Source organism: Fukomys damarensis, unplaced genomic scaffold, assembly GCF_012274545.1.
Source record: "Fukomys damarensis isolate Sample0158 unplaced genomic scaffold, DMR_v1.0_HiC HiC_scaffold_19, whole genome shotgun sequence".
Taxonomy (NCBI): Eukaryota; Metazoa; Chordata; class Mammalia; order Rodentia; family Bathyergidae; genus Fukomys; species Fukomys damarensis.
In genome coordinates this window covers 8,142,153-8,166,390 of record NW_022900931.1, presented here as the reverse complement: position 1 = coordinate 8,166,390, position 24,238 = coordinate 8,142,153, and the positions used below count along the sequence as shown (strand labels likewise).

The 24,238-nt window shown below is 54.8% G+C and overlaps 1 protein-coding gene across 1 annotated transcript; it reads right to left on the bottom strand.

The window, feature by feature from the left end:
• Window positions 1–1,209: 1,209 nt before the first annotated feature.
• Window positions 1,210–4,397, bottom strand: Rps19bp1 (ribosomal protein S19 binding protein 1). Its single transcript, XM_010612648.3, has 4 exons — window positions 4,283–4,397; window positions 3,963–4,085; window positions 1,873–1,970; window positions 1,210–1,669 (listed from the first exon to the last, which is right to left on the bottom strand). The coding sequence occupies exons 1-4, from the start codon at window positions 4,332–4,334 to the stop codon at window positions 1,538–1,540; spliced, it is 405 nt and encodes a 134-aa protein (XP_010610950.1). The 5' UTR covers window positions 4,335–4,397; the 3' UTR covers window positions 1,210–1,537.
• Window positions 4,398–24,238: the final 19,841 nt, after the last annotated feature.

The window sequence follows — 24,238 nt, the reverse complement described above, 5'->3', positions numbered from 1 at the left end:
GTGGTGAAGCCTGTGGCTGGGCCCTGTAACATCCCCCAGGGCAGTACTATCTCACTCCAGCCACGCCTGCAGGTAGTGATGTGGGTGCAGGAAGTTTTAGACTCCTGCCATTCCTGCAGTCAGAGATCTGGGCAGCCTGTCTTCTGCTATGCAGGTTCCCAAACTCCTCACCTGGGTTCAAACCTGCCAGCAAACCACGGGAGGCACAACTCCTTCAGGCCCTCACATCCCCCCACAGTGCCTCAGCTGGGGAAGGCTGCCCCTGCTTGAATGTGATCCGTAGGTCACAGTCAGCACCCTTCCCTGGGTGATACGCACTTTCCTCTGGTGCTCACAGGCCTCCTGGGCTCCCTGCTGCCTCTGGCCACCTGCAGCAGAACCATCCAGGGTGGCTGTCGGCCTATTGGGGCATGGCCTGGGTGAATGCAGTGGGGCAAGGACACTCGAACCAGAGCATTGGTGTAACAGGTCAGACTGACTGGAAACTTGCAAGCGGGGAAGGAGCAGGACCCCATCGCCATCCTTTCCCAGGAAGGTGACTGTGACAACGGGTGTCCTTGTTAGAAAGGGGTGCTGGAGCCTAGTCAGCCTTTTCTTCTGCGATGCAAATCCCAGGAGTGAGTGTAGAGCTGACTTCTAAGCTGTTTAGGATGAAGGATTATCCAAGGTCATCCAGGTTTGCTGACAGCAGTCACAAAGCCAGCAGCAGGGACTGTGACGATCAGATGCGCCTCCCCATCAGAACAGCTCACGTGAGGTCCCCGTCACTATAGGGACAGCACCCACCTTTCTGCAGTCCCCACCTCAACTCACATCTGTGCCCTCCTGTGGTGGTTACAGCCACCTGTGCTTAGGCACAGATCTGGGTGTGAACCCCACTACTTCAAGGTTTTTCCTGAGACCTCCAAACTATGATCCAGCCCACATGACAGAGAAAGGGCACAGCTGGCTTCTCACTCCACATGAAATCGTGTGAGTCCCTGTTGTGGTTCTCCGGTGCCCATAGCACCCACATGCTCCCAAGGGAGGATGAGACCCCACAGTCTGCTTCCTGGAACAAACCTCCCACAGCTGCAAGCACTGTTCTTACCTCACGGGCCACGTTCTGGGCTGTAGCAGACACACCTGGGGATGGCACCCCCAGACTACAGATGCCCACATGGCTGCCTGGGCTGGAGACTTCTCCCTTTGGTGTTGGAGATGGGGATGCCCCACAAGTCAGATCATCAGCAGACACAGCTCCCATGTTTATTAGCACCCAGAAATCTACGCAGCAGCCTTCCCCGGAGGACCCAGGACCTGGCCTTGGACCATAGCAAACAGCCCGATGCCACACGAGATGGCTCTTCCTAAGCCTGCAGAAGATACCACCTCCAGTCTGAGTGTAAATCTGCCCTGCAGCTCCCAGCTCCATTCCAGACTTCCAGAAATCCAGTGCCGGGGCTTCCTTGAGCTGGCCCTGTGCCCTGCATGGGTTGCCTGGTGGCATAAGAAGTGAGGTCCAGGAGGCTGGACTCCCACAGACCCTCCAGGAAGCCTAGCTGCCAAAGTATTCCTGCTGGAACTTCTGGAAGTCTTCCTCTGTGAACACTGTGCCCTCAGCCTTCTTCTTCTTAGTCTTGGCCATAGGCCGGTCACAGGCCTTGCGGCCCCGGTTCTGCCGCAGAATCTGGGAAGAAGCGAGGGCATATCATTTCCATGTACAGAAGAACAGATCCGGGATCATCAAGGTCAGTGGGATGTGTGGCCCAGGGCAGGGCTGGACCAGCGTCCCATAGGTCCATAGGTCCCCATGCTAATCCTCAAGGGTTGGCCTGACTTCCACCCTATATTCACCCCAGGCCCTTCCTGTAGCCTGTACCCTTGACAGACCTGCTGGGTCACTGACTCTGCCAAGGTGCTCTTTGTGCCAGCCATAAACTTCAGGTTTTCTTTGAGGTGGTCTCGACACTCTCGCTTCCGGTATTCGGCTGTGGGGGACAGGCAGTTTGTGGAATTTCAGATTCATTCTCTGGAAGCCTTCTGGGTCCCCAGCCCCTGGCCCTGCCAGAGGTCCATCACCCTTCTCCGGACTGTGTGTCTGGGCTTTTCTTGGCCAAATCCACTTTCCACACAGGTTCTGGGGAAAGCACCCAGGTATCCCAGGCAATCATGTGAGACTCATTCAACAAATTCATCCTGCATACAAACTAAGTGTCACACTCATCCTGGGTGCCGGGCCTACAGCAGAACCCAGGGAGGCAAAAACTCCTGCCCTCATGGAGCTTACATGCCAGTGTGGAAAGAGGGGAAAGAAGGTGAACCACATTTTAGAAGTGAGCCATTTTGTGGAGGAAAACACAATAGGAAAAGAATGTAATGGCAGAAGGTTGGAATTTTACACAGGAAGATCCAAGGTCTCGCTGAAATGACATTTGAGCTGTCCTGAAGGGCAGTTGTTTAGGTAGAGGGAACAGTCTACAAAGACCAGATGCAGAAATGTGAGTGATTTACTGAAGAGCAAAACTGGCAGGGGAAGGGAGAACTCTGGCTTTTCCTGAGGACAGTGGGGAGCCATTGGAGGGTATATAGGCAAAGGAGAATCAAGATGTGACTTGTGATACAAGATCACTTTGGTGGCTGTTGAGAATTAGATTACTGGGAAGGGGCATGTGGAAAGAGACTAGCTAGAGGCCTTTTCAAAACTCCAGGCTGGAGACGAGGTAGCTTAGACCCAGGTGACAGCCAGAGGTATTCTGCAGACTGGCTACTGAGGCACTTATCATTCCTTTCACTCATAGATTATGTGCCAAACCCCGGGCCAGACATTAGCACCACAGACAAACCAAAGGGAGGTCTGTGCCTCCCAGAGCTTTCAGTCCAGCTGGGGAGGCAGCAAAGGGAACCCCTGTGACAGTGCGGTGAGCCAAGGGCAGGTGTGGATGGGAGGTACCTCTTGCAGCTCCAGCTTCATAGTATGAGTCACTGGGGCTCAGACATCTCTCCACACCTTTGGTTGTGCTATGCCTGCTATTGCAATTCATACCCCCTCCTTTTGGTACTAGGGATCGAACTCAGGACCTTGTGCTTTCAAGGCAGGTGACAGCACCACTGAATTAAATCCCCAGCCCAGTTCATAACCCTTTTAATAGCTGAATAGCTTCTATGCAGCAGCCTTTAGATTCAAAGACGTCTAGGCACTTACACACTGCCCATATCTGCTCCTTTCTTAGTCTTTTCTTCTTTTTCTTTTTGGAGACTAGTTTTAGTATATAGTCCAGGCTGGCCTTCAATTTGCTATGCAGCCCAGACTGGCCTCAAACTTGTGATGCTCCTGTCTGCAAGTACAGACATTCGCCACCACACTGGTCCCATCCCAAGTTTTTGTCTCCTTAATGGTACCACATTCCCTAAGAAACTACTCTACTAGAGCCAGGCGTGGTGGTGCACATTTTTTAATCCAAGCACTCGAGAGGCTGACAGAGGATTGCCATGAATTCGAGGCCAGCCTGGACTACATAGATTCATTCGTAAAGGGCTCAGAACAGCGATCGGCACACAGAATATTAAACTGTTAAATGTTCCATCTTGGCCCTGTTCATTTCCTGTCACCTTTACCAGTCTGCTCTCTTTCACATTCTCAAAGGCAATAAGCTTCTTTCTGACTCCCTACCTCTGCACTTGCTTTTCTTCTAAACATTTACGATTCCTCCGACTCTCAGCCTAATGCTGCTTCCTCAGAGGAAGCTGATTGGCCTTTTACTCATCCCTTTCCAACAGCCCTACGCTTTTTTTTTTTCCCCATCACAGGCATGAACACACTTAGCAGTTACAAGCTGATTTTGGGCCTCTTCGATACTTCTCTCTGCACTTGGGCTGTACGTAGTCCCCGGGCGTCCAGACCGTGTTTCTGTCACGCCCATGATGTCCCGGCACCGCCGCCAAACCCAACGGCCGCGACTCCAGCTCCTTCTCACACTCACCCAGCGCCGACTTGGGTACCTTTCCTTTAGCCGAGTTCCGCAGTTTCTGGGCCGCCTTCGCCTTCCGGGCCCGCTTCACCGGAGCCCCACTCGGCTGGGCCTGGCTTGGCGCCGCCTGGTGGGCTGCAGGGGAAGAGAGAGGAACGGACACCCGTCGGAGGGCGCGCAGGGATCCCAACCTGCGGGGACTAAGTCCGATGGACCATTCTCCCGTCGGAGGGCGCGCAGGGTTCCCAACCTGCGGGGACTAAGTCCGACCTGGACCATTCCCCACCCCTGTGCGCCCTCCGAAGCGTCCGCCGTCTTTCAGTCCTCCTTACCCTCCGACGCCGCCAGAAGTTCCAGACCCCGCCGCAGCAAGGCCGCCGACATGACTGCGGCTGGCCCCGCCCACGCGCTACGCTACTTCCGCCTTGATCGCGCTCCTAATCTCGACGGAAACCCGACCGGCAACACAGAGTTCCGGAGTGGGCGGGACGGGGGGACGGGAGATCGGGAGGCGTCAGTCCCTCGAACGCAACGTGGGAGGAGGGGGCAGGGACTGAGGGCGGGTCCAAGGCACAGAAGGACACATTTATTGTCCAATCCTAATCTAACCAACCCCTTGAGCGTCAAGGCCACCCCTTCTTCTGGAAGCGGTCGGCTGCTAGTCCTGGCTGATTGGTCGGCAGTGGGCGTGGCTGGGCTGTTAACCTTATTCTACGAAAGGGAAAACTGGGGCTACCTTTCTTTTTTTTTTTTTCGTGTACTTCAGAGGATTGTATCGCGTAGATCGAGATCAGCCTGTGAATCCAGCTGGCTTCTATGAAGCCAAACATTAAAGACATTTACAAAAATGCAAAATAATGTATTTTTTTAAAAATACTATTTTTTTCATAAAATGTTATTTGTGTTACCAAGCAGTGACTTTTTTTTATTGTAGGTGATTAATAAATATTAAAGGATCTGTTTTAGTTTCCAGTATGATAAATATGAATGCATATTACACAAGTACAAAAATTCTTTGAGATTCTGAATTTTAAAGAGTGTAAAAAGCCAGGCCTGGTGGCTCACGTCTGTAACCCCAGGCCTTGGTTTCGATCCCCAGGACTATCCCCCCGCGAAAAAAAAATAAAGGACTTCTTAGACAACAGTTTGAGAACCTCTGGCTTAGAATGGTCCTTCTCCAAGATGAGAGGAACTCTGGCTTGCACCATCTCTTCCTCCTGCACCTGGCAGGCAGGGGACTGGCGGTGCCAGGTAATGCAGGTAGGTGAGCGAGAGATGACTGAATTCACCAAGCCGGCTGCTTGCGGGGGGGCCTTGCGTGCGGCTGCACCGTGACAAAGTGAGGGACGCGAAGACGGCTCTGCGGATCTTTCTGCACTGACCGGGCTGTCCCTCCGCCCTGGAGGAGGGAGGCATTGATAATGACCAGCTGTGTCAAGAGTCGAGGTCCTGTCCGAGTTTCACATTCACCCTTTCCCAGCCTATGAGGCAGGAACTGTTTCCCCCCATTTTACAGATGGAAGCAGGCACAGAGGGGCCAGGAACCTGACTGGATCACACAGGTGGTGCCGCAGGGCTGGGGAACTGAGGTCGACTGTGTCTGCTTTGGGCGGCTGTGGGATCAAGAGGTTGCAAAGGAGCAGACCAAGTCCATGGAGAGAGGCGACCAGGCAGAATCGTCTGTCCCCTGCGAATTTCTCATGGAATGGCGCTGTAGGACAGAAAGGGATGGTGTGGGGACAGTGGTCTCCAGGGATGGACCCTATACTTTGTCCCATGGGCTGTGGGGGGGCCTTGAAACCCCCACTCTCCTTCCTTTGTTCTATGTGTTGTTCGTTGTCTATTTTCCCATCCACCCCCACTGTCAGCTGCAGGAGGGCAGGGGTCTCTGTTTTGTTCATTACTGGATCCCTAGTGCCAGGGACAGTGCTTGGCATAGAGTCAGAGCCTCATAAAGGCATGGATAGGATGGAGAAAGGATGCATTTGGGACACCAGCGGGCAGTTGAGTAGAGATGCCCTGGGATGTGGCCAGCAGGTTCCTGGGTTGGGCAAAGAACCAAACTGTCTGGGAGTCATGTCAGTCACTGACTACTAGGTGGCGCTACAGGACAGCTTTCTTTCTGGCTCCTGGGCAGCGGCTGAGGCTGGTGTGTCTGGGGAGCGGTGCGGGGTCTGGACGCCCCTCAGCCTCCGTTGGCTCTTTGCAGCCAGTACCGTGTGGCTTGGCTCCCTGCGATGCTGTCCTGGCGCTTCCACGCTTGGGGCCAGAAGCCCCTCCAGGGTCTGGCTTCAGTGGGAAAGTTGAGGCAGAGCCTCTAGCCTGGGGTGCCCAGCCCAGGGACAGCTGCAGGGGACTTGTGGCCCAGGGACAGCTGCAGGGGACGTATGACCCAGGCACTCCCTTAACAAAGCACCCCTCAGCTTCTGCATCTGCTAAATGGGTTGGGAAGTAGCTCCCCTGTGGGGTAGGTGTGCAGGGCCCCTACATTAACACCACAAAAAACCCAGAACAGGGCGGTCAGGCTGCTCAGACCTTACAGACCCAGCCACTGCCCTGAGTTTGGTGTCCCCCATCCTCACGAGAACCCAATGGGCAGTGCTGTGGGCCCGAGTGGGCTGCCCCACATCCCGCTCAGATGCCTGCTGCCTGCCAGGCTGGTCTGGGGCCACTGAGGGTCCCATGCTGGTTCCTAGGGGGCTGCATGGCCTGCTGCTCCCCTGCTCCAGAGCCTGCCTGCTTCTGGCTCCAGCCCCAGTGCCCCTGGGGGACTTGCTTGGTTGAGGCCCTTGGCCCCAGGGAGAAATGTCACAGTGAGCAGCACCTGTGTCCCCACCCTGGCTCCTTCCTGGTGTCCCTGGAACCTGTCCCTGAGGCCAAGTTTTCTGCAAGGCCACTTGGCTCTTCATGCTTGTGATTGCATGTGATCATGGGTGTGCATGAAAACGTGAGCGTGAGAAGTGTGTGCTGGAGTGTCGGTGTATGTACATGTGTAAGAGCCTGAGGTCGTGGGCGTGTGCGTGCAGGGTGGTTCTGAGTTGGGTGTCAGGTGCTTGGAGTCCAGAGGGCCTGTCCTGTCTCAGACTCCAGCTCCCGCAGGCTCCGCCTCTCCATGTCTCTCCTTGGCTTCTCCCCATGCTCCTGGCCTATGGCCACCCTCAAATTAAGAACCGAGTGAATTTTCAATTGCCTTTCTGGTGGCTGCAATTGCAGCTCCTGTGCCTGCAGCCTCCACCCTCCTCTTGTCAGCACCGATGTGTGGACCTGTGTTGGCTGGCAGCTCACACTAGCGCTAGAGGAGCCCGTTCTGGTCTGGTGCTGTATTTCCTATGGGGTTACCAGGCAGTCACTCTGTTTTCCAAATCCACACCCCTTGTGGTAGGGGAGGCGACCAGGTATCCCAAGGTATGGGGCTCACAAGGAGCTGCCTTCCCTCTCTGCGCCTGCTGTCCCCACTGAGAACTGGATTTTGGGAAGTGTTGTCCAGCCATCTTCCTGGGCTGGGTGGTGGGACCCCAAGTTCCTGGCTTCTGCCCTCTGGGAGGAGCCGGGTTCTGGATTCTGGTGGGCAAGTTGAAGTCCTAGTTTTCCCCATCACTGTGCCCTGGGCAAATCACATTACCTCTCTGTGCTTTAGTTTCCTCATTTGGGAGTTAAATGTAATACAGTAATCATCTCAGCTGGATGTGATATAATCCCAGCACTCTGGAGGCTGAGGCAGGATTACAAGTTCAACTTCAGACTGGGCAATGAAGTGAGACCCTGTCTCAGAAATAAAAAATAAAAAGTGCTGGGGATGTAGATCACAGCAAAGGCCCTGGGTTCAGTCTCCAAAAAACACAGAAATGAAAGTAAGAGGCAGGAAGAAGCTGCTAGAAGCTCTCTGTGGGTCAGTGACTTAGGTAAGTAGGGTCTTTTCTTTTTTGCAGCTTCAGAATTGAACTGGCCAGGCATGGTGGTGGACGCTTATAATTCTAGCACTCGGGAGGCTGAGACAGGAGGATTGCTCCAAGTTCAAGGCCAGCCTGGACTACATAGTGAGTTCAGGGCCTGCCTGGAACACATAGTTAGTTTGAGACAAGCCTGGAATATATATTGAGATCTTATCTCCAACAAAACAAAACAAAACAAAAAAACAAGCCAGGGCCTCACACATGCTAGGCAAACATTTACCACTAAGCTACATCCCCAGTCCGGTTTTTTTGTTTTGTTTGAGATAGGCTCTTGCCTGGTAGTTCAGGCTGGCCTTGAACTCCTGCCTCAGCCTCCTGGGGCTGCAGGTGTGTGCTATCATGTCCAGCTACCTGAGCAGTCAAACATGCAGCTTTGCTACCAAGTTGCTGTATGACCCGGGTTCATGCCTTCCCTTCTGGGGCTGTGATCAACTGGGGTGGCTCCCTCAGGGCTACTGCAGAGAGCGGGGAGAGAAGGTTGTGCTTGGAAGATACGGGGCCCTCAGAGAGCAAACAGCCCCCTCCAGCCCACTGGCTGCTGATCATTTTAGCTGGGAGAGGAGCAGATGGAGCCCCAATTTGGGTGGCTGACCTTACTGTGAGACCTTAAAGAAGTCCCCTCTCTGCTCTTTGAGCCTCAGTATCCCCATCTGAGCAGTGGGGACAGACTGTACCAGCGGCCAGGATGGACTGTGGAATCGAGCGGGTGTCATTGTCACTGTGGGGTTCGGGGGATGTGGGAGCCGTTCTCAGCCGGCCCTGAGGTGGGGGTTCAAGCTCCCAAAAAGGCCCAGTGGGTATAGGAAAGATTCGGTCCCTTCCAGCGGCAGCCCTTTAATTCTAATTACGTCTCCATTAAAATGCAAATTTCCAGCAAAGCCCGGAAGGGAGGCCCGGTTGTCCTGGCAACCAGAGTCTGGGGTGTGGGGAGGGGGCGGGGTCTCGTCTTTGCATTCTCCGACGGAGATGGAGTTTGCGATGAGCCCCCACCCCAGCTCGGGGTCTCCTGCCCTAAGACTGGGTCTTCAGGGGCAGGGAACTGGATGACACGAGTCATTTATCCTTGCAGGCCTCAGTTTCCCCATCTGCTAATTAGGGATAACCAGTTGCAACTTGCAAGATTGTCCTTAGGATTCGGGGAATGAGCATCCCGGCCCTGGGGGAAGCGGCTTGGCCCTGAGGGAGACACTGCTGTCTCCTGTCCTGAAGACCCAGTCTCTCTCCTCTGTGGATGAGAGGCCTAATGTGATATCAGAGTGAACTTCAGGCTGAGGATCCCCTCACACTCATTTTGTAGCCATTTATTTTATGCTTGTAAGAGGGATATGGATATTTTTAAAATTGTAGAGGAGGGATCTTTCTGCCCCTAGTGGATCTAAAACCAGGAGGGATAAAGAGAAGGAACTTTAGGAAGGGAAAGAGAGCTGGCCAAAAGCAGCAGGAAGGGATACATGTATAGAGGAAGTAATTACAGTGTTTCCCTTTTTACTTCTGCTCCCAGGAAGCTCAGATTGGAATGTATTATTCAACTGTCCTAAATATAATTTATTACACACTTGTATTATACTGCTATATTATTTAACTGAAATAAATGTTCGTTTATCTTTCTAGTACTTATATCTGGCTCCTGTTCCCTAAATGATTTCTGATCTTTTATTTTACTTCTTAAGAAATCCCTTTTAGAAATAGCTGAGAGTATAAATTATAAATTAGCAATTAAGATGGAGAGAGAGGGAGAAAGAGAGAGAGAGAGAGAGAGAGAGAGAGAGAGAGAGAGAGAGTGTGTGCGGCTCTTCTGTGCAAACCTTTCAAGCCCTGAGCCTCAGTGACTGTGGTTTTATACTAAGAGCTGGGAGGACCAGTGTGGTGGGGAGTGGTGGCTGTGAACTACGCCTGTGATTGCTGTGTTCGTGGTGCTAGGCAGGTGGGTAAGAACGCATCTCAGTGAGAACAAGGGCCAAGTGGGCTGGTCTTAGAGGAGCCTGGTACTGAACAGATGGGGGCTGAGTTCCCAGGGGTGTGAGGCTGTGTCTAATTCCCTGTGCAGTCAGCGGGGACAGGCTCAGTGTCCAACCCCTGCCCCAAGAGCCCTGGCCTGCCTGGGGAAGCACCCTCACCATCTGCAGCTCACTTCCTCCCTGCTGTGACCCCAGGGCCAGGTGTTTTGGGTGACACAGAGCCGCCCTGGCCAGGAGAGCTGTGACACTTCTACACTTGATTTTAGCCGAAAGGCCAAGAAGCAATGAAAAAATTTTCCCTGGTACCAGGGATTGAACTCAGGACCTTGTGCCTGTAAGGCAGGTGTGGTGCCCCTGAGCTAAATCCCCGCCCCGCTGTGACACTTTTAAGTAATAAACCATTGTTTTCAGAAGCTCTGACATGGCAGGGTCTGCTTGTTACAGCAGCATAGCCTGACACCTGCTGACTGATATACCCAGTCCCCCTCCTCCTCACTACCCCTTGGATTCCCTGGAGGTCAGGCTCGGGCTCTGGGGTGCCCTGTGTGGTGTGAAGGGTGAAGAGGCAGAAAGAGGAGGAACAGGCTTTGCTGTGACTTTGGAATCTCCAAGGCTCAGTCTTCCCCAACTCAAAGGCCGTGTCTGCGACTTTCTTCATCCTGGCCAGGAGCTGGGGGCTTCCTCAGCCACAGAGGGTCCTGAGGCACCTGGGGGGGGGTAGTGTGAGGACAAGGGTCAGGAGGCTCCCTGCCAACCTGGAGGGATGGAGGGTCTGACTGTTCATTCTGCCCAGGAGTGCTCGAGGGGGGAGACATGGGCTGGGGCGGGGAGTGGGGCTTCCCAGGACCCCAGTGCTCCTGGTTGAAGCTGTCTTGAGAAGTTACAGCTGCAGGGAGTGGCCAGAGAAGTCCCAGGATCTCAGAGGAGTAAGGAGATTTAGAGATTGGACAACAAACTCCACCCAGGACGTCTAGGAGCCATTCATTGGGTTCCGTCCCATCCCACCCTGCGAACACCCCCCAAACCCAGAGAAGCAGAGAGTGATTTCGCCGCTTTTCTGGGCAAACCTTTCAGGCCCTGAGCCTCAGTGATTGTGGTTTTGTACTAAGAGCTGGAAGGGGCATCGTGACTCCTGACCTGTGTGAGCAGTGCTGGTGTGGAGAGGAGGGGAGGCTGGAGGTTTCAAATCCCCGGCAACTCACAAAGCCTGATACAAAATAAAAACACAGCCCCGCTCCTGTTAAAAGTTATAAAGCTCTGTGTGTGTGTGTAGGGGGGAGTTTACTAGGGATCCAACGTAGGGCCTCAAGCATGCTAGACAGGCACTTCACCGCTGAGCTGCCCCACCAGCCCTTTTCTTCATTTATCTTTTATTTTTCAGTACTGGGGATTGAACTCAGGTCCTGCACTTGCAAGGCAGGCCACTGAACCACTGAGCTAAATCCCTGGACCTTCGCTTATCTTTTGAGACAGGATTTTACTGTTTCCCAGGCTGGGCGCCAACTTGCAGTGCTCCTGCCTCAGTCTTCCGGACCAGCTGGGACTGCAAGTATGTGCCACCACACCCCAGCAGCAGCAGAGCATTAGGCAACAGCACGAGGAGGGCTGGGAAGGCCCCTGGGGGTGGGACCTGTGCTTGCTGTGCCCTGCCCAAGGTCCTGGGCATTTCCCGGCACCCACACCCCAACCCTGCCTAGCATGGTGTCTTCCAGCGTGGACTAGAGCCACGTGGGCTGATTTGGCTCCTGGCCCTGACAGAGGTGTTACCTGCCTGTGCTTTGGTTTCCTTGGGGCACAGAAAGAACAGGAGCAGCCATCTTAAAGCGCCGCCTGGGGTCTCGGCCTGGCCTGGAGTCCCTCCCCAGGGGTGCCTTAGACTGCCTTTGACACCCCCAGCCCCCCCCAGCGGCCCATGGGTGCTGTCCCTTCTTAGTCTTGGTCTTTGTCTTCTGCCCCCTCCGAATGTGAGCATTTTGTTCTCCCCTGAACGGCACCTGGAAAATGCGTGATGCCCATGATGTGCCGGGCACCGCTGCTTACTGAGCAGGCGTCACACTGCTCGCTTAGGTGAAGACCATGTAGGGGGCACCGCCCTGTGCCAGGGGCTGTGTGGCACGCTGGGGCTTCAGGACCGGGGGTTTGAGGCGGGAAGTGAAGGAGAAGGCCAGGTGACAGTGTGGGCAGTGGTGGCAGAGCCCAGAGGCGAGGCTGGGTGCAGTGGGTGTCAGGAATCAGGGGAGGGTGGCACTGTTCGGGAGCAGTTGTGTTCCCTGGCTGTGTGGCTGCCTTGTTCCGGGGAGATGCTCTTTTCATGGGCGCCCTATTCTCTGGCAGATTCTCCATGTTTTTGTTTATACTGGCGGTACCCAGGGCCTTCTCACTGAACTACATCTCCAGTCCTTTTATTGTTTATAGTGAGACAGGGTCTCACTAAGTTGCTAAATTGCCCAGGTAGGCTCAAATTTTCCATCCTCCTACCTCCTGCCTGCTGCCCAGTGCTGGGATTACAACCACACACCTCCTGCTGGGTAACAGATTGGCCTCAAGAGTTGGATCTTCTCCCTTAGCCCCTGGTGCCTATCCTGCCTTCCGAGTCTGCATCAGGAAGGGGCAGGGGTGGCCACCATGCCTGGTGTGGTGGATGCTGGCAGGAGATGCGGCTGGACTCAGTGTCTCCCTAGAAAATGTGCATCAAGGGGCTGGGGATTCCAGGAGCCTTGGCTCAGATCTGAGGCTGGGTGGCTTCGGTGCATGCTCAGACCTCACCTGGGCCCAAGGTTTGCATCTCCCCAACCCCTTGGCTCCATCCTTGTCTCCCTGTGTGTCCCAGGATGGGCCCCAGCCCCTCCCTCCTCTGTCTCGCCCTGCCAGAGATGGCGCCATGTGGAGCGGCCACCAGGCCCAGCTTCCTCCATTGCCTCCTGACTCCCCTCTGCCCTGGCCTGGCCCTGCCTCCTCCTCACCTCCTGGGGCAGGAGGTGCCTCTGACTTAGGTCTGGCCCTGGAAGTGTCCCCTTCGCAACAAGGCAACCTTTTGCAGTGTTCTTCAGGGCCTGGCTCCACCCCTTTCCCTGAGTCCCCTGGGGAAGAGGCAGAGACCTGAAGGGCAGGACTCTGAGGCAGCCCCTGGGTTCATATCCTGCTCCACTGTCTATAGATTGTGTGACCTGAGCCCTATAACTTAATTCTCTGTGCGTCTATTTCCTCTTCTGTAAGTTGTGCTCAACAATACCCACCCTACTGGTGGTTGTGAGGACTAAGTGAGCAGGTTCTAAGTACTTATTTGTTTATTTAGTGGTACTAGGGATTGAACCCAGGGCCTTGATGCTGAGCTATATCCTAGCTTCCCCCGCCTTTTATTTTGAGATAGGATCTTGCTAAATTTCCCAAGCTTGGCTCAAACCTATGATCCTTCTGTCTCAGCCTCCCAGAGTGCTAGGATTACAGGTGTGCACCACCATGCCTGGCTTAAGTGCTTTATAAACAAACAGAGTTCTTATGTTTTGGGGGCCTGAGTGAGTCAGCTTTACTGTTACTGTAACAAATACCTGAGGTAATCAATTTAAAAAGAGGAAAGGATTCTTTGGACCACAGTTTTGGTGGTTTCAGCCTGTGACTAGTGCTCTTGCTTTTCGGCCATGGTGGCACAGTGAACATGGTGGCAGTGTGCAGTGAGCAAAACTGCTCACCCATGCCCAGTGCAAAGCAGAGAGAGAATGAGGCTGGCATCTCATGGTCTGCTTCCTGGGCCCCTCAAGGGCCAGCTGCCCCTTAAAGTTTCTGCCATCCTCCAATAACACCAAGTGGTGGCCGAGGCTCCAGTTTGGGAGTCAGACCTGGGTGTGAGCTCACATTCAGCCCTTTCCAGAACCCAGTGAGACCAAACCGTGTTAGCTAGATTACTGGATGATTTGGTTTTCCTTTGGTGCCAGGGATCGAACCCAAGGCTTCACATGTGCCAGGCAAGTCCTCTACCACCGAGCTACACCCCAACCCCTGTATGATGAAATTCACAAACATGCAAACATTTCTGGGAGGTTTGCAGGCTGCTGGTCCCCGGAATTAGAGGTCCCCTGAGATTCCTGGTTAGTGGTCTGGGTACCCGAGGGGCTGTGTGGACAGCAGGGGGCTCTGGAGCTCCAGTTCTTCCTCTCACCCGTCTTGAGGCTTGGGTGAGACATTTCCTTTCCTTTGAGACCTCATTCAAAAAACGTCTCATACTAGAAAGTCCTCAAAACATGATGACAAACTGGGCATGGTGGTGCACACCTGGGGAGGCTGAGGCTGAGGCAGGAGGATCATTGTATGTTTAAGGACAGCCTGGGCTATGAGACCCTGTCACAAACCCCCCCCTAAAAAAAAGAAAAAAGAAAAAGAAGAAAAGAAAGAAAGGAGGACAATGACAAGGATGTTCCAGCATTTGGTAAACCACAGCCTCACCCTGGCTTCTGCAGTGACATTGTGTCTTCTGAGGTACTGGTCAGGGGACTTTCCCTTCTGCCCCTTGCTTCTTCCACTAGCTGCCTCTGGCTCTTCCCAGCACCTTCCTTGTCCTGAAGCCCACGTGTGACAGTGCAGCTCCTTTTGGGGAAGGCAGGACACACATGGTGCCAGAGGAAAGGGGGCCACTGCCTCTCCCTTCCCTTCCCTCATGCAGAAGAGGAAACCCTCCTCCCTCTCGGGAACTATTGAACGTTCTCAGACTCGGCGCAGCTCCTCGGAGACCCAGATGAATTAAAGATGTAATTAAATTAGAAATCGTTCATTATTTGAAGGCTAGGAGCCTCTGCAGGTGGGTAGTGGAGGAGGAGAGGTGGAGCCATCTTCCAGCCTGGGCCCTAACTTTCTCCTGAGCTGAGACCTTGTGGTCAGATTAGGGGCCTGGGGCCTGGGAGAGTGTGCTGCCCCCAGCCCTCCTCCTGCTCAGGGGGCTCCCTGCGACCTGGGCAGCCTCAGGGTGCTGCCATTTCCCTGGACACCTTGCACAGACTCTCCCTTGCCCAGCCTCAGTTTTCTCATCTGCAAACTGAGACAAAAGAACAGAAATGAGACAATGGGCAAGAAGATCCCATTAAATTTTCTCTTTTTGTTGATTTTTGTGTTTTTGAGACAGGGTCTTACCGTTTATTCCAGACTGGCCTTGTACTCACTACATAGCCCAGGCTAGCCTCAAAGTCAGCTTTCTGAGGGCTAGGGTTATAGGTGTGTGACATGCTAACGTCTGAGGAAGAGGCTGGGCTATAAATTGGCTCTTCAAGTAATGAGGGCATCTGGGGTGTCTTGGGGTGGGAGAGAGATCTCCCAGGTTATAGAAATTTACTGCCTAAAGTGACCTCAAAGACAATTCAGGGCCAAGTGTGGTGCCATGTGCCTATAATCCCTGCACTTAGGAGTCTGAGGCAGGAGGATCACCTTGAGTTTGAGGCCAGAGTGAACTACCTAGTGAAATCCTGCCTCAAAAAATAAATACATAAATAAATAAATCAAATAAAAAAGAAGGAAAAGAAATGAAAGAAGTGAGCAAGTCAGGCTCTGTGCCACGTGTTGGGGCTTCTGAGGTGAGGTACGGTGTTTCCTTCCTCCTCAAAGCCTCCTGTCCACAGTGGGTGATGGAGGAGCTGAGCCTTGAGGAGAAAGGAGAAGGAAGTCATCCCAGCTTGAGGGACAGGATGCGCAGGGGCCTGGAAGTGGAGGCAAGGTAGGGGCCTGGGGAGAGTCGCTGACCCTTGGGAGCAGGTGTGTGTGCCGGAAGCGAGGCCTCAGAGCCCCGCTGGTGATGGGGAAGGAGGGGCTGGTGCTCTTGTGCGTTCCCAGAGGAAAACAACATCTTCAAAACTGTCAGCGAGTTATGGCGCTGTCAGGAACATATGACACAGCACCTGCCCTGGGAAACGGAAGTCACGGCTCTGTTTGTTCTGTGACAGTGTGAAAACTCACAACCTTTTCATCCAGACGGGTGACAGCAATTCGGGAAGACAGGAGCATTCAGGTTCATCTGGGCGAGGTTATTCCAAGCTCGGCCACGCTGCCATGCAGCTGGGGTCTGCCTGCATCGTGGAGCCTAGGCCTGCTGCTCAGGGCCCGGAGTCTGCACCCGCTCCTCCACGGTCAGCCATCGTGGCTTGCAGTAGTTTCCTTTGTCACCGTGGTTGTTTAAAAATGTTATCGAGGAAGACCTGGCTTTCTCTCCTTGAAAATCTGGCCAAGGGCTACCCTCCTCAGAGTCCCCGTCCTTTTTTTCTTCCAGTTCCTTCGTTCCCTGAGTCCTACTTAATTATCTTTATCCTACTGAACTCCTGGGAAAGTTTTGAGGAGAATCGCCGCCCTCCAGGCTCGGAGAAGCGAGGCGGTGGTTCAGCACCACGGACAGCGGCTCGGAGCCTTCCGGGCACCGCGGCTGTTCAGCAGGCTCAGGACAGGCTGGCCCGGTGGCAAAGGGCCTTGAACGCTGACTCAGTACGTCAGGGTGGAGGGGTCTGTGCCCAGAGGGGATGGTGAGGTCCGAGGAGCTCCCCTGGGTCCAGGGATGATTCACCGTGGAATTCTTTCCTTTGTTTCCAGGACGGCTGCTGGTGTGCACCACTCAGCCCTCAGTCTGCAGGCTGGGCTCTCATCCTTTGTCCCCACGACCACCTCCCTTCTTCAGCCCCACTACCGCTAGTCCTGCCCCCTTCTCCGGGAAGCAGGGAGCTCCAGCCAGGCAGCCCCCACAGGCTCTAGCCCAGCTGATCTACTCTCATGCTGTGTGACCTTGGGCAAGCATCACGGCCTCCCACTCAACCTCCTGGCTTCAGAAAGGGGTGGTTTGGACCCTGCTATTTCTGAGCTTGCAGCCAAACCCCACGGTCAGCTCCTGGCTGGGAAAGCTGCAGGTATGGCTCTGTGTGCCGAACGCTGGCCAGAGGAAGGCAGAGGAGAGGAGGGGCTCTGAGTCTCTGTGTGTCGGGGGGAGGAGACCAGGGGAGCTGCTGGACCAGAGCAGAACCCCTCAGCCTGTATATTTAGCTCGGGGAGGTATATAAACAGAAACCTGGAGACGCTGGGCGCTCCCCCCTCCCCAGTGTGAGTCATCCTGCGCTGGAGCTAAAGTTAGGCTCCAATCACAGCCCTCCTCTGGCCCCTCCTCTTCTGCCTCCCCGTCCCCTCTGCTGCCTCCTTATTTCCTTATCTCTTCCTCATCTTTCCCTCTCCTCTCCCATCTTTCTCCCTTAATCTCTCTCCTCTAAACTCCACTACCCATCAGTCATTCCCTGACCGATCTGCCTGGCTCTCCTGCTCTTCCTTTCTCTCTGTCCACGGCTCACCCCCCTCCCGAGTGCATTTGGGGACAGGCACATTTGCACTGTGTCTGCGTGAGTGTGAGCTTAGTAATAATGATGTGCATGTGTCTCTGGGTACTTGAGAGGTGTATGAACGTGTTTGTGTGAATGTGTGTCTGGCTGGGAGGGTGCATTTAATGGGAACGGTGTTTACTTGGGTGTACGTGTGAGGGTGTTTGTGTCTCTGTGTGCACATGCAGGAGCATGAGAACTGTCAGTGTCTCTGCAGATAACTTCTTTGGGGAATGGCAGCTCTGCATCCTACAAGTGAATACTCCCTAGTTTTCTCTGTGTGCAGGGGGACCCACAGACCACTACAGGGTGGGATTGGGGTGGCTGTGGGCTCTGAGCCATGCTACTCAGACCTAGCCTGGCCAGGGAGAGTGGAGTGGATGTAGGTTTAGCTTTCAGGCCCTGCCCCTACAATTTCTGCAGGGTGACCTTGGGCCAATTTCTTGGTTTCTCTGGTCCTTTCTTCTGCATCTGCCGGAGTTGGGTGAGGACCATGCTTACATCTGCAGATTGGACGTGGTGGGCAGGTAGGTGGGAGCGAGGACACATTGGTCACTGGGGACACCCGTGGCCTCCTGGTTGAGTCTGTGCTTATTCACCTGGGTGGGAGTTGATTCACATGGCTTCCCCGACTGCTTATTTATAATTCACATGGACTTTCCTCTAGGAGATCCTCTTCCTATCTGTGCACCCAAAGCCACTCCGCAGGAAACCCCTTTCCCTGCTGAGGTGACAGGTAGAAGGAGATTGGAGGGATGAGATGGGGTGGGGAGATGATGCTTGGCTTGAGCCCCAGACCCTGTTCACCAGGAACTGAGTGATGCTGTGGTCCTCAGCTGGGTGGCAGGGCCCAGATGTCAGGCCCTCAGCAGCAGGGATGAGGGCACCTCTGGAGAAGCATAGCCCCCTCACCCTGGTGGTGGAACAGGTGGACACAGTCCCTTCTCTGCATAACAGCTAGGGCAACCTTCTCAGGTCTGGGTCAGATCATGCCCCTGACCAGCTCATTTCAAATGACCCAGAGTTGTGCTTAGCATATATGAGGCCCAGGTACAACCTCCAGCAGTTTAAGAAAAAAAGGCACTCCCACCACCTTCATTTGCTGCCTGCTTCCCTCCCCTCTGGATAGACTGGTTGCCGTCTGAGGCACTGTGTGTTTTACTTATTTATCTTGTGGATTTGCCCACGCGCGCCCTGAGATGTGAGCTCCTCACCTGCAGAGACAGGTGTTCCCTATTAGGGCTCATGCCTGGTGGGGTGGGCCAGCAAGACAGGTGGGGTGTGGAACAGTGACACTGACAGCCTGGTGAAGTCCTGGAGAAGGTGGCATCTGAGTGGGACCTTCTCTAGATGGACGCACTGGAATAGAGTCTTTCCCACACTCCCCAAAATCTCGGCCAAACAGAGGGCAGGGCTGGGAGTCATTCTCCGAAAATCAGGGTCAGTGAAGGCACAGAGTTGCCTCAGAGCTGAGAACCACAATGGATGATGCTTTCCAGAGGATTCCAGTTTTCACAAAGACAGAGACCTTCAAAGAAAGCACTGCAGACCTAGCAAAGCCAGCTGCTTCTTGCTGGGTCCTCAGAGCCCCAGGGCTCAGTAAGCTGCTGGTCCAGGGCTGGGCTCGTGGTGACCACCACAGGGCCACCAGGCCGAGCTGAGCTGCCCCGCCAGCCCTGTAGCACTTCAGTGCCTCTCCTTGATGGTGGCATTGAAGGTGGCTTCCTGAAGACTTTGTCCAGCTAAGGATGAAAGGGTTAGTCGCCTGCTCTATTCTTTCTGCAAGCAGCAGGAGCAGTGGAGAGAACAGAGTGAGAGCAGACATGAGTACGAGTGTGAGACTGAACACACAGAGCGTGAGGCCAGGGACAGCAGGATGGATGTGCAGACAGAGCCGGCACTCACAGCCGCAGAGACGGACAGAGATGGGGAAAGGAGATAAACAGCCAAGGAAGAAGGGAGCCAGCGAGAGAAGCTGAAAAAGTGAAACGCTCAGAGCGACAGAGACAGAGCGGAGGAAGAAGCAGGGGCAGGACACCAGGCCTGACTTTCAGGACTTTCTCTTCCTCCCTGGCTCCTTCTGACTCCCTCGCTCTAGAGCTGGGTCCCCTCCTGTTCCTTCACTTCTCCCTTTGGTGTCTGTCCTTCCTCTGTCCTGGCCTTTGCTCCTGCAAAGGGATGATCTTGAAAAACTGGACAGCTCTTTCATGGACCCACTCAGGGACCTATCCAGGGCCCCAGCCTTGCTGGTGAAGACTGCTGGGACCCTCCTCCCTACCCAGGGCTCCCAGCTCTCTTCTGCTAGCTGAGGTCCGGGTGACCCTGACATGGCTGTCTCCCTGCTGGACTGGGGTCTCACATCTCTGTGTACCTGACACCTGACACCTGGTAGATCAAGAAACAGCGCCGAGTGAACACCTGGAGTGATCTGTGGCCTGTCATATCACCTCTCTGGGCTTCAATTTCCTCGTTCACACAACAACCCTGGAAATGACTGCTTGGAGCTAGAATTCGAGGTGTACAATTATTGAGCACCTACTGTGAGCTGGAGGCCAGGATGCGGACAGCCACAAAGCAGTTGGTGTGCCGACTGTCAGGTGACAGATGAGAGGGGCTTCTGGTGTTTCTGCCAGGATGGGGGTCTGGGCAATGCTCCCCTGGGCTCTCCTCTCTGACAGGCACACTGCCACCCCGTTCACCAGCTGCAGACTGTCGGGGCATCAAGCAGCCCTTTCCAGATGTGTCTACCCGGGAAGCGTTGGGCCCTACCCATCTAGGAAGCTTCTAGCACCCTCACTGCCTCTTCTGGAGGACGGCCAGGGACCGCCCACCCGGGGGGACCTGAGGTTCCCGACTTCTGACCCCATCTGCCCTTTCTCTGCTTCCAGCCTTCTGTCCTGGGCATCCTGGGCAGGTGGGAGATCTTTCTCTCTCCCTCTCCTCCGCGCTCTCCTTGCTCACTTCAGCACAGACTTCTGTTTCTGCTCATTAGCAACGTGAACCTGGACAATTCACTTGAGTTCTCCAGATTCTGGCTCTCTGGGCCATAAGGGGAGGTTCACAACCCCATCGCCTTGGACGGTTGGGAAGTTAAGTGGGTGAAAGTAGCAAGTGAGCACCCGCCAGCGGGGAGGAGGGGTCCCTGCCAGACACGCCAGTCACACTTCATCCTGCCCGCCTGAATGTGATCCCTGTGCATGTGGCGGCCCTGGGGATGCCAGTGCTGTCCTGGGCCCCCTGGCTTGCACCTTTGCCTCTGCTGGCTGGGTGTGGTTGGGGCTGTCCTTGTCTGTGGCACTCTGAGGGAGACTCATCTCCTTGCCGGGCACCACACATAGGAAACCCTTGTGGCACAGAGCCCCTGGGTGTTCGGTGGACTTGCTTGGGAACATGGAAGGGAAGGGACCTAACTGCAGACGTGCAAATGACTTTATGTTGAGGTCCTTGCCCCTTCAGGGGGATGCTCTCCAAGTGTGTCGCCCAGTCTGTGGCACCCAGCCGCTGCATCTTGAAGTCTCCCTGATGGTCCTCTATCACTCTCCACTTACTTCCCTTTGATCCTTCCAGTTCTTCACTCTGCACGATGCACAGCGCTCCAGCCATTGCCCACCAGACTGGGCTCTGGGGTCTCTGGGTCTCTCCAAGTCCATCAAGGTGCCTGCAGGTATCAGGGTTCAGCCTGCCCTGTCATACCTGGGAACCCCAGCACCTGGCCTGGCCTCCTCTGCATCCCACTCCAAACCTCCGGCTTCACCCAGACTTTTCCGTGTGGGAACCTCCAGCCCTGGCATGTGCCTGGCACCTGGCAGGTGCCCAGCAAACGCTATGGGAGTGTCCAAGTTGGCTTCCTGGGTTCTCAGGTCCTCATCTCCCACCTGGGCGGGGCTACCTGGGGACCAGAGCTCCTGTCCCGCCTGGATGGTGGGTGTTCAGGGCATAGTGCTGCTCAAAGGACAATCAGGGACCTGGGGCCCCAGCAGGGCTGGTGCGAATGACTGCTGTGCACGCCCCAGAGGATGGTGCTCTGATGGGACTGGTGGCCCACAGGAGGGTATCTTGATCAGGCTTCTCTCCCCTTCAGTTGGTGGAACCACTCTCAGTTTGGACTGCAAACCTTGACTCCTACAGCTTTTGAGTCTTGGCAGCCAGAATCCGAGTTAAGGGCAAGACCATCTGAATTCAAATCCTAGCTCTGTCACTGATTAGCTGTGTCACCTTGAGGAGTTACTTAGCCTCTCTGTGCCAATGGTTCCTCATCTATAAAACAGAAGCAGCATAAGATTATGATAAGGATTGAAAGTGTTAATATTTGTTGAGGGTTTACACAAAGGTCAGGCACAGAAAATGATCTGCAAGCCTTTGAGAAATAAATCAGTGAGGATGTTGTGCTCTTCTTTGGGGTCTGGAGGCCTGGAAGAGACCTGACCGCACATCCCAGGTTGGGCAGAAATCCTTCTCTAGCTTTCTCTAACCCTAGCTTGTTTTATTTATCACCCGTGGCTGATGCTGTCTGCCTGCCAGCCACTACAATTACAACAAAGTTTTGCGGGTTGGGGGAGCTCCACTGTTCTTCCCTGCAGCTGCTGGGGTACAGCCCTGGGCCTTGTCCAGAGCTGGAAGGTGACAGGGCCAGCAGAGCTGCTGGGGGGTGCATGCAGGGTTTCTGGGCCGAGAACCACTTACCCACTCCTGATACCCGGGCACACAGGGCCCAGGGAGCCTGTGCAGGTGGCCGGTGCAGCCTTCTGCAAATACCAGGCACAACATAAATAGCAATAATGAATAAATGAAGCTGCTGCAGACAGCCAGGGCTTCTAGGGGGGACAGCCCAGCCATGCTGCATGCTGAGACATGGAGTCCCACTCCTGTCCCTCAAGTGGGCTTGACAGTCCTTTTATCTCCACGTTGTCCTCGGCATGTCATTTATTCCGAAGCTTCTGCATCCCCAGGACACACTCACTGTTCTGGGGGTAGGGAGGGTGGACAGAGCAGACAGCTAAGGCGTTTGCTAAGGCATAAAGCACTTAGCCTAAAGCAGGACTTCCTGCCATTGTGGATGCTCGAGGGAGGTGGTGGTGGGGAAAAGGCTAGGATTATGGAAGGGGGCAAATTTCTGCTCAAGTACAAACGAGTCTGAATGATCAGAGATGCCCAGAGAGCAAAGGAACCACCCCATAGGAGGTGAACCCTGCGTCACCCTGATAATGCAGGCAGGGGGCAGGACAGCCACTCCCCTTCAGGAGCCCAGACTTGAGACCTCACCGTCTGGTGGCTTCTCCAGGTCCTGAAGAGCCTTGTGAATTTCATGAGAACATAGCCAAAGGAGAATGGAGAGAAAGTGAATGGTAGCTAATACCTTCCCCTGCCCTGCAGCCTGATTTCTTTCACCTTCCAGGCCTGGGGCTTTCCAGCTGTGTATCCAGCTGTTGGGAATGGTTGTACCTGTCCTGCTTTTGCCTTCTGCCTCTCCCTCCTCCATGCCACTGTTCTACCACCTCCTCCCCTCTTACTCAACCATAGGAGCCTTCAAGGCTGAGTTCAAGTGACTCACTTTGATGAGGCCTCTCAAAGCCCACTGTGATCTGGAATCAATCCACTCCCCTGGGGACTATTTGGTCTGCTCCCTTCATACCTGTAGGACACCCTGTAGTTCAGCCCAACCTTGCATGCTGGTCTCTTTACAAAGGCTCGTCTCCCTAGATGGATGATAAGGCAGGTGAGGATTAGGATTTGTTGAGTAACTATGTGCCAGGCACTGTGCTGAACCCTTTAGAGACTTTGCCTGCTGGGAAGTGCAAACTTTCAATCCTGCTTTCACATATGAGGGGCCCTAGGCTCAGCGATGGTCTGGGGCTTGCTCACCACCCTCAGTCTGGAAGTGACAGGGCCGGGGTCAAACCTGAGAGCACCTTACCCTAAAGCTGTGCCTGTCTGCCAGGACAGGTGGCCCCAAAACTGCCTCAGCACCCTTTCCCTCTGGCTGCAACCCCTTGATGAGTCCCCATCTCATTCTCCAATGAGGTGAGAGGGCTGAGTGGGCGGCCGAGTGTGGAGAAGACACCTGGGTGGGGATGGGGAGCGCTCAATTCGTACTTGGGGCTGTGGCTTCCCTGATGAGGAATGAGGAACCTTGGCCAGCTGCTCACCTGTGCCCTCAGTTTCCCTCGGTAAAATGGAAGCACAAAGGTGGACCCCAGCAGCTGCCCAGCATGTGGAAGAGGCTCATTAAATGGGTCCTGACTGCAGGAGCTTGAGCAGCGGTTGACCCGCATTTGGGAGGATCTTGATGCCTTTAATTTGTCTGACTGGATACAAACAAGGGAATCATAACCTTGGACACGTCCCTCCCCTCAACCCTTAGCCCAGGAGGGAGAAAGGGAGGGAGGGAGTTGTGTGGAGACGCCGAGGTGGTACCGGTATCCTGGAGAAGCCTGGCCTGTGGGCGCCTGTGCAGGGCTGCCCAGGGGAGTGGTGAGGCTGCCTGAGGCCTTGGCAGCGGGACCCAGGGCATGTGGCCCATCTGGGGGCCCTCCAGGGAACCTCCCTGGAGGAGGCGACCTTTCAGCCAAACCTTGAAGCTGGGAGGAAGCAGGGGTGTGAATGAGGAGTGAGGAGGCAGCTTGGATGCAGAGGGGCCCTTGGAGTGGGGTCCTGGCTCAGCCCCACCCTTTAGGACTCAATCGGATCCTCACTGGGGGCGGGGAGGGACCGCGGCCCTCATGGCTTCACCTCCCTTCATCTCTGTGAGGATCCGGTGGGACTAAACCAACTAGGCACCCGCACATGGATCGGTCGTCAATGGGGTCCCACGCTAGCATGACGCAGTGCCCAGGCTGAGGGGTCAGGACCTTCTCCACCCCAGGCATGACCCTGAATTTGAAGGAGGTGACCCCAAGGCCGGGGACTGCCGTGCTCTGGGCAGGGGGCCGCCGCCGCCGTCAGTCTGTCGCCTGCACGCCTCCCCCCGTCCCGCGCCTGCAGCTTTCCCCGAAGACATGTGGTGTCAGTATAAGGACGGCTTTGCCTCGCAGGCGGGCGCTCGGTCT

What these genes read in the sequence shown, in the direction of transcription:
- Rps19bp1 (XM_010612648.3), bottom strand. Translation starts at nt 4,334, where the DNA reads ATGTCGGCGGCCTTGCTGCGGCGGGGTCTGGAACTTCTGGCGGCGTCG. An exon ending in GGTACCCAAGTCGGCGCTGG is followed by an intron (nt 1,971 to 3,962) that starts GTGAGTGTGAGA and finishes TGTCCCCCACAG; the next exon opens with CCGAATACCGGAAGCGAGAG. An exon ending in CAGAGTCAGTGACCCAGCAG is followed by an intron (nt 1,670 to 1,872) that starts GTCTGTCAAGGG and finishes GCTTCTTCCCAG; the next exon opens with ATTCTGCGGCAGAACCGGGG.